Source organism: Eleginops maclovinus, chromosome 9 (assembly GCF_036324505.1).
Source record: "Eleginops maclovinus isolate JMC-PN-2008 ecotype Puerto Natales chromosome 9, JC_Emac_rtc_rv5, whole genome shotgun sequence".
Classification (NCBI taxonomy): domain Eukaryota; kingdom Metazoa; phylum Chordata; class Actinopteri; order Perciformes; family Eleginopidae; genus Eleginops; species Eleginops maclovinus.
Genome location: NC_086357.1, coordinates 22,998,432 through 23,007,389, shown reverse-complemented (window position 1 = coordinate 23,007,389; position 8,958 = coordinate 22,998,432). Strand labels below are relative to the sequence as shown.

The 8,958-nt window shown below is 39.0% G+C and overlaps 1 protein-coding gene across 1 annotated transcript; it reads left to right on the top strand.

The window, feature by feature from the left end:
- Positions 1 to 4,087: 4,087 nt before the first annotated feature.
- Positions 4,088 to 8,642, top strand: sec22bb (SEC22 homolog B, vesicle trafficking protein b). Its single transcript, XM_063891806.1, has 5 exons — positions 4,088 to 4,331; positions 6,155 to 6,264; positions 6,373 to 6,533; positions 7,463 to 7,609; positions 7,961 to 8,642. The coding sequence occupies exons 1-5, from the start codon at positions 4,257 to 4,259 to the stop codon at positions 8,113 to 8,115; spliced, it is 648 nt and encodes a 215-aa protein (XP_063747876.1). The 5' UTR covers positions 4,088 to 4,256; the 3' UTR covers positions 8,116 to 8,642.
- Positions 8,643 to 8,958: the final 316 nt, after the last annotated feature.

Below are 8,958 nucleotides of genomic sequence, written 5' to 3'. Positions count from 1 at the left end.
TATTAGCTGATAATTAAATTACACTTCTGTGTGGATATCTTTCTGCTGATTCCAAGTTTAGAGTTTGGGAAAAAAATCCTAAGCGAAATATAATAACCTCCTGCACTTCTTACACAACGTGCAATTTGTTGACACACCTCATCAGTGGATGGATTCCAGCAACTAGTGACAAACTTAAACCATGATGAAATGGTGGTTTGCAGCCAAAAGTAGCCTGGATTTCTAAAAAAGAGAAAAATAATCCACTTAATTCTAGATAGATTGTCTTCAAACCTGTATTTCACTGTGTGTAAGTGTTGTTTTAACCATTGTGGTTGCTCTAAATACATCTGCTTCTCTATTTGTCATTAGGGGGAACAGAGAAAAAGTATGTAAACAGATGTGAGAATAAAAACAACATGAAGTCATAACCATCTTTTATAGATTCTGCAGCGATGTTTCTGTCCCCTCTGTTATTATGTTTATTACTCATTTTGGTTTTTTCCACCTTTTTTTTAAGTCAATGTACAACATGTTTGGAAGAGTATTGCTGCCACACACAAAAAAGGCTCAGTATCTTGTAATTACGTGAAAAGTTTCATGTTTTTACAACATAATTTTGTGTGTGTGCTGTGTGTCAATTCAGAGCTATTAAAGTTATGTTTACTGTCATTTTGTCACCATTATCTTGGTTAATAGTTAGCCTGTGCTATGATAAAATGTGGACTCTACAAGAAGCAATGCATGCATGTAAGCAAATATAATATGTTATGGTAGTCTTTAATGGGATCATTATGCCGATTTTCAGGATACATTTTGTGTTTTTAGTGTGTTTTAGTGTGTTCATGTTCAAAAAACACATTGATTTGAAAGATTTACAAACTAGAACAAGCAGTTTTTCTTCTAAATATCCTACAAAGGAATACACTCTGATCTTTTTTCCGTTCTTCTCAGAACATACTACGTCTGTTGCCTCAGTAAAATGTCAGCTGTGTGGCAGACGCCTGGGGTCACTTGTTGGGGTCTGTGGGGTCAGGGCTGCAGCCTGTGACAGAGACTCCCTGCAGGCCCGCCACCTGACTCGCTCACAAGTGACAAGACTGAAGGGTTGTGAAAGGTCTGTTCCTCCATGCATCACTCAACAGTCTGCCAATAGCTTGAAGAAGGAGACTCTCACTATGGGGACAAAGTATTCTGTAGTTGATGGTGTCTCACAGCTTGGTTGTGAGTGCAAACAGCATATTAGTTTTGTGTACGGATTTGGGAAGAGTTGCAATACTAAAACTATACCACAAAAGGTGGATTCCTGCTGGCTTTCGTAGCTGGACTTTAAATGATGTGCTGTGCGGCTTTTTGTGGCGCTAATTGCTCCATCTGACATTTAAAACCCGTTGTTTTAAATATATTCTTATCAGTGTATCATGGGACCCTACATAATAAATCCTTGGAGAAATCCCTTTCTTTATGTTGTAGAGAATGTCTGTGTTCCTGAGGCTTCCTCTAAAAGTTACCAATGCTGCTCTCAGCTGTATATATTTTGCACTTACAACTACTAGATGAACTGACTCATTCCGATCTTTGGTTGCTTCGTGGTGTAAAGTACAATAAAGGAGTGGAGTAAGGCTAATATCCTTCTGTGCAATAGGCGGGTTGGAAATGAAAAAGTGGCTTATGAAGTTATTTAGGTCAAGCAGAGTGTCCTGTTTTGTGAACATTGGATATTAGTGTAAAGACTATCACTGTCAAGGATCAGAATAAAGGATTCTTAATGCCCTCAACTTCACAATGACTAGGCAAAATTACAATTAAGTGCTATAAAGATTCCTTAAATGTAAAATACATCGACACAAATCTGGAATCATGTTTTAACGATGATTTATTTCGTTATTTAAAAATAACTGTAAACATGTCATGTTGATAATAACAATAATACATTGTATTTATATACAGTGGTATGCAAAAGTTTGGGCACCCCTCTGAGATTTCATGACAATTTGCTTTTCCTTTATAATAGAAGATCACAGCAACAACATTTGTTTTCCTACAAAGATGTAGACGTTTTAGTGTTTTCCAGACCAAAATTCTTAGGGTAGCATTACATAGTTTTATTATAATAAAATAAAATGCAAAAAATGGGATGTGCAAAAGTTTGGGCACCCTTATAAATAGCATTCATTTCAACACCTGTACGGATTTATAGCTGACAGGTTGCTGCACAAAATTGCTTTGATTAGCTCATTAGACCTTCAATTACAAAGACAGGTGGAACCAATCATGAAAAAGGCTATTTAACATAGGTAATAGCTGGCTGTGCCTGGCCTAGGTTCTTTCTTAGGGAGTGGCAAGATGGGGACCTCAAAACAACTCTCCACTGACCTGAAAGCTAAGATAATCCAACATTATAAATTAGGAGAAGGGTACAAAAAATTATCTGACAGGTTTAAACTGTCTGTCTCCACAGTCAGAAACGTAGTTGTGAAATGGAAGGCCACAGGAACAGTCCGTGTGAAGGAAAGATGTGGTAGGCCGACAAAAATAGGGGAAAGGCACAGGCGAAGGATGGTGAAAATGGTCACAGAGAAGCCACAGACCACCTCCAGAGAACTACAACAACATCTGGCTGCTGATGGTGTAGTTGTTCACCGTTCCACAATCCAGCGTACTTTGCACCAGGAAGAGCTCATTGGAAGGGTGATGTGCAAAAAGCCTTTCCTGAGTGTTAATCACAAGAAGAGTCGCATGAGGTATGCAAAAGCACATCTGGACAAGCCAGAAGCATTTTGGAACAAAATACTGTGGTCAGATGAGACCAAGATTGAGTTATTTGGTCATAACATGAACAGGTATGCATGGCGAAAAAAACACACTGCATTCAATGAAAAGAACTTGTTGCCCACTGTAAAATTTGGTGGAGGATCTATCATGTTATGGGGCTGTGTGGCTAGCACAGGTACTGGAAAACTTGTTAAAGTTGAGGGCCACATGAATTCCTTACAGTACCAGGAGATTCTTGACAAGAATGTTCTAGAGTCAGTCACAAAGTTGAAGCTACGCCGGGGTTGGATTTTTCAGCAGGACAATGATCCTAAGCACCGATCAAAATCCACCAAGGAATTCATGCAGAAGCACAGGTACAATGTTCTGGAATGGCCATCCCAGTCCCCAGACCTTAACATCATTGAAAATGTATGGATTTATTTGAAGAAGGCTGTCCATGCACGGAGGCCAAGAAACCTGACTGAACTGGAGACGTTTTGTGTGGAAGAATGGGCCAAAATACCACCTGCCAGGCTTAAGGGACTTGTCTGTGGCTACAGGAGGCGTCTACAGGCCGTTATTGCAGCAAAAGGAGGCAATACTAAATATTAATGGAATTATTTCTTAGGGGTGCCCAAATGTATGCACATGCCTATTTTTGTTTGAATGCACATAAACATGTTTCTGTTTGACCAATAAAAGTTATTTCACTACTGAGATGTTTCTGTTACCATAAGGTATAACATATGTTAAAATGAAGTTGCTGCTTCAAAAGCTCAGCAAGTGACAAACTGATGCAGTGGTTTTCCTAAGGGGTGCCCAAACTTTTGCATACCACTGTAGCACCTTTCATGCAAGATGCAGTCCAGAGTGCTTTACAGATACAAAATAAAGACGAAAAATACAAAATAAAGATGGAGGAACATCAATAAAAAATGTTACAAATAGAAAAAGTGATATCATAGCAATAAAACATGACCACTAAAATTACCCCAAATTAAAAAGATAGATCTTCAATTTACTTTTAAAAACTCTAATGGAGGTTGCTGGTCTAAGATCCAGTGGGAGGTCTGTTCCACAGTTTTGGGCCATAAGACTTATCGGGCTTATTTCCAAAAGGTAATATTTGGGTTAACTTCGGGATCTAAATGTAACCCCGTTGCTATCGACCAGCATTTCTTGGTTTCTCTGTAATGACTGTAAACATTTTGAAACATACCTTTAGTCGAATATTTACTTACAGTAAAAAAGTATGAGCGTTACTTCAATTCAATACTTCAATTAACTGATTAGAAAACAAAAACACGTCACAAGTAAAAAATTACACGGAACTGTTTTTATCATCCCCTGTTTCCGCATAACGAGAGGACGGATTTATTAAGCGGTGACACCCAAAGCTCTTGCGTTTCCGGCCAGCTCAGCGTCAGTCCTGTGGTGTTGTCAGCTCTTAGCCTGTCACTCACTGCTCCAGTCACCTGTAATATATCTGTTCCACCGGAGAACCACCGGACACCGGAGAGATGGTGTTGCTGACGATGATCGCTCGGCTGGCGGACGGGCTGCCCTTAGCCGCCTCCATGCAGGAGGACGAACAGGTTAACATTTCTGCTCTTTTTATTAGCTAGCTGTTTCTGTTATCACTGCAGGATCTGCTGTAAACGCCTCTTGAGTTGTAGCTATGATAGTGACACGTTAGCTAAAATGTACCAGCTACTGCAGGCCTGTTTTTGTACACAAAGCCTGCCTTTTATTTACTGAAAGCAACGGATTCATTAAACACAGAACAGGATCACTGTGTTTGAACCCTGACCTTATTTTATTGTAATGAAGTGTTGCACAACTTCACCTTTATGTTGTGAGGCAGGGCTTTTTACCAAATAGGCTGTCGGTGCTGTAATATAATATTAACACAATGAGATTTCTGTATACAACCATTATTGAATTATAAGATGGATAGATAGAAAGATAGATAGACTCTTGATCCCAAATTGGGAAATTCTTGTGTTGCACCAGCAGCAAATTATCAGGCATTGCACAAGAGGAAGGAATATACAAAGTAAATATAGGCCTATGCTAAAATATGCATATCTATAGAGCATCTAAGGGACACAAAGTATGAAATATGGAGTATTAGTAAAACAATAAAGAAAGAAATATAGACCATAAATATATAGAAACTATAGACTTAACACGATTAAAAACAAAAAGAAAAAATGCATTATTATAAGTATTACTGAAAACAAAGACAGTGTGTCCTAATATGACAAAACACATGTTTTAATAAGTAAAATGATGACAAAGAATGTCTGTTTATATTACTGGTTACCTACTCCAACGAGAAGGAGCCCAAACTGTTGTTTTTACTGACTTACTTGTATACAACTGGGACTATAAAGAGGACCTGATCAGATAAATAAAGACATTAATGTATTAAAAAAGCAATCTGTGTTAGACAATATGGATGGTTAAAGTTGTCGCATTTCTAAATACATTTACACAGGTGTGAAATGGGAAACAGTATTACACCATATGTCCACCAGAGGGCGCTGACGTGTTTATTTTCAACTATAAAATGTTCTGCTCTTACGGAGGTGACATTAAGTGTTTTTGAAATGATAACAAGCTAATGCGTTTTGTATGGTTTTTTTTAGACCCTTAAATATAAGACTGCCATAGTGGCTGAATGGTGCAGCCTCCCTGCTTGGATTGCATGCTATACCCCTGTAAACGGTCTAATAAGGATAGAAGAAGATTGACGTTATCCTCTCAACTCCGTTACACAAACATAAACTTAACATATGAAAGATGTTAACATTGTATCATGTTAAGTTGTTGTATTATGTTTGAGCATGAGCTGCCAGGAGTCTAACATCTTTCCCTCACTCTCTCGTTTGCTTTCATAAAGGGAAGTGAAAAGGTTTGTTGTGTCTCTGCTCTGCAACATCATACATGTGTCTGTGATGCTACAGTGTTTCTGTAGGGAAATCTGTTATTTGCTAGAGTCAACAACACTAAGCGAATCAAAACCATCAACCACCCAAATGCTTTACATAAATGATTTACCACAAACAGCTCGAGTGGCTTTTTGACCATAAAAAAGCATTGCCTTCAGTCTCAGTTGTAGCATCACACTGCTGAGTCTGTCTGTTTTGTGGGCTGACTGTTAATTACCAGCACACTTTACAGGGCAAGAAATTGTCAAGATATCTTTTTTATCTCTCTTTTTAAACATTTGAGCGAGTTACCATGCTTATATTTTTCTCCTTTATGCATCTGGTGCTAAAAACTTGCTATTTGCTTTATATGCAAAGGTTGCATACAACAGTCAATTTCTTGCCCTGATGAAACCACATATTTTCTGTGTGAGATGTCTGTGAGTCGTGTGGTATTTGATGTGTGTTCTGTTCTGTCTGTTCAGTTGGGTCGGGACCTTCAGCAGTATCAGAGTCAAGCTAAGCAGCTCTTCAGGAAACTCAATGATCAGAGTCCCTCACGCTGCACTTTAGAGGCCGGCTCCATGGCGTTTCAGTGAGTATGAAGGACATAAGAAACATGAGTTCTACCAAAAATTAATTACTAATACAATACAATTTCATCTGTAGTGGTTTCCTGACACATTTTCTGTTCTCCTTGCAGCTATGTCATAGAGAAAGGCGTGGTGTACCTTGTGCTGTGTGAAGCCAGCTTTGCTAAGAAGCTGGCCTTTGCTTACCTTGAAGACCTGCAGGCAGAGTTTCATGAGCAGCATGGGAAGAAGGTCCCTACAGTTTCAAGGCCATACTCCTTCATCGAATTTGGTAAGAAGGAAGCAGAGCCTGTAGCACCTGAAATACTGCTCTCTGTTTAGAAAACTTAAGCTTGTTGTTTGGTTTGTATACATTAGTGACCATGATGGTGTTTTATAATGCATAATAATGACCAACTAAATCAGGTTAAAAATCCCAATACCTTTTTCTCTTCTCTGCCAATAAAAGCTCCTGATCAGATTATATTATATATATACAGATCATTTTTCAAAAGGGAACAATAACACACCTCAAACTGAGTGGGCCTGACTTAATTAATAACCTGATTGTGTAATATATATTTTTTAATGACATTAATAAAGAAATAAGATGTAATGTACGACTGTTACATGTTGCAAGAGGTCAGTTTCATTCATCGTGTCGATGCTGTAGATCAGTGAATCGCAAAAGTAAAACTGTTTAAATAAGATAAAGTGTTTCTTCTGATTGAAATGTTCTCAGTCGTCTTAAAGTCCTTGCAAATTATACGCCAGTTCCTTGTGGTGAAAACACACTGAAGGGGAGAAATCCTGAATCACTGCCAATGCTTTTGCTCACTCCCCCAGCACTGCATCACTTTTTTTTTGGCAGCTTTTTGGCAGATCACAACAAAGCCTCGAGGCACATTTTGCTCTCCATTTCATAAAATTGACATTTCTCACCTGTCAACCCACTTTCCGTGCATTGCTGCTCACTACTGCTATCCCTAGAGTGCCCGGAATAACAATGTCCAATGGCAAAGAAAATCTATTTGGAGCGACCTCAAATGCCCCTTCACTAGTTTATTATGCCTCTTATTAAATCTATCAGAGAGAGGAAGTTGTCAAACTCCCCAAAAAAAGAAGTCTATCAGGGCTTCTGGATATTAATCCTGCAGTTTAAGGAAACACGACACAGGCTGCTTTTACCTGCTCGTTTCATTTGTGCTGCTTCCTCTCCAGACACCTACATCCAGAAAACGAAGAAGTCGTACATCGACAGCCGAGCGAGGAGGAACCTGGGCAGCATCAACACAGAGCTGCAGGACGTCCAGAGGATCATGGTGGCTAACATAGAGGAGGTGCTGCAGAGAGGAGAGGCTCTGTCGGGTAAGTCCATGTTTACCCGCCTCTCTCTGGGTTCAATCTTTTCTTCACACGTTTATATTTCATTTAATATGCCAGTCCTTAATGTAAATGATGTCCTACTTTTAAATTGTGTGAGCGGTATTTGTTGTTCTTACATGCTGCTGTGAGGAAACTGTTTCCCAATTAGGGATCAGTAAAGTATATCTTGTCTTATTAATGCAGTGTGACCTCTCACTGAATTCTAAAAGTGAGGAGGGATGCTACTCATATTCACACCATGATCCTCTTTTAATTTTGTCCATGTCTTTGTCTCTTTCCCCTCTTTTTTTCACTCTCCTCTTGTCTCGTTCCCTCCTGCTCCTCCTCCTGCAGCACTGGACTCCAAGGCCAGCAACTTGTCCAGCCTGTCAAAGAAGTACAGCAGAGACGCCAAGTATCTGAACACCCGCTCCACCTATGCCAAGCTGGCAGCCGGCGGCGTCTTCTTCATCATGCTCATTGTCTATGTACGCTTCTGGTGGCTCTGAGAGAATAAAACAGAGGAGGAAGTGGAAGGATGTATTGAAGAGGAAAATGAGCTGCAGACACTAAGAAAAGCTGTCACCTTTGACTAAAAACAGGATCTTAATAAGACTTTGCAGACATGCCACCGCCCGTTTTGTTCTCACCTGTCCATGGATGTTTGGTCTGAATATAAATGATGTCATATTACATAGTTTTATTCTTAACACTTATACAGAAATGCGCTTGTAATTGCCCTGAAGAAAGGTTCAAATGAAATGAGGGATCTTGGGTTTTGGGGAGTGATTGCTCTGTTTCTAAAGGTGAGAAAATGAAGAGAAAATACATTTCATGTTTTGTGAGTTTACAAAGCTGTACTGTAATGGGACTGATTAACTCTCTATTGTCTGTAATAATACAGAGAAGAGCAAAGGAAACATTAACCTATTTATCCTGAGCATGTCATATGGGTACCTGCATTAATTTACATAATACTCATACAGGATGTACAACAGTTACAAACACCTGGAATAAACGGCATTTATTATTTTAAGTTGAATTGACTCAGCTATGAACTATAAGGAAAGTAATTTAAAAGTACATGGTTGCATAAAAGCCTTTCACAATTATATTTCTCTTGTGTTTAACTGGCAATTTTGGGATGTGAGTGACGGTATAAGTGACTGCACAAATATAAGGTTGTCAGAGAAGGGGGAGGGTCATTTAGAGGAAGGGTAGAGCACGTGAGGTGAATTCAATATCAATCCAAATTTGTGTCAGCCTTTGTGATTGAGATTATCACAAAACATCTATTTAGTTTGCATAGTCGGTTGTGCTTATAAAAATGTATCATGCAAATGACAACAATC

Coding starts and splice junctions, on each gene's coding strand:
- sec22bb (XM_063891806.1), top strand. CDS start 4,257: ATGGTGTTGCTGACGATGATCGCTCGGCTGGCGGACGGGCTGCCCTTA. Junction 6,534..7,462: donor ATACTCCTTCATCGAATTTG/GTAAGAAGGAAG, acceptor CTTCCTCTCCAG/ACACCTACATCCAGAAAACG. Junction 7,610..7,960: donor GAGAGGAGAGGCTCTGTCGG/GTAAGTCCATGT, acceptor CTCCTCCTGCAG/CACTGGACTCCAAGGCCAGC.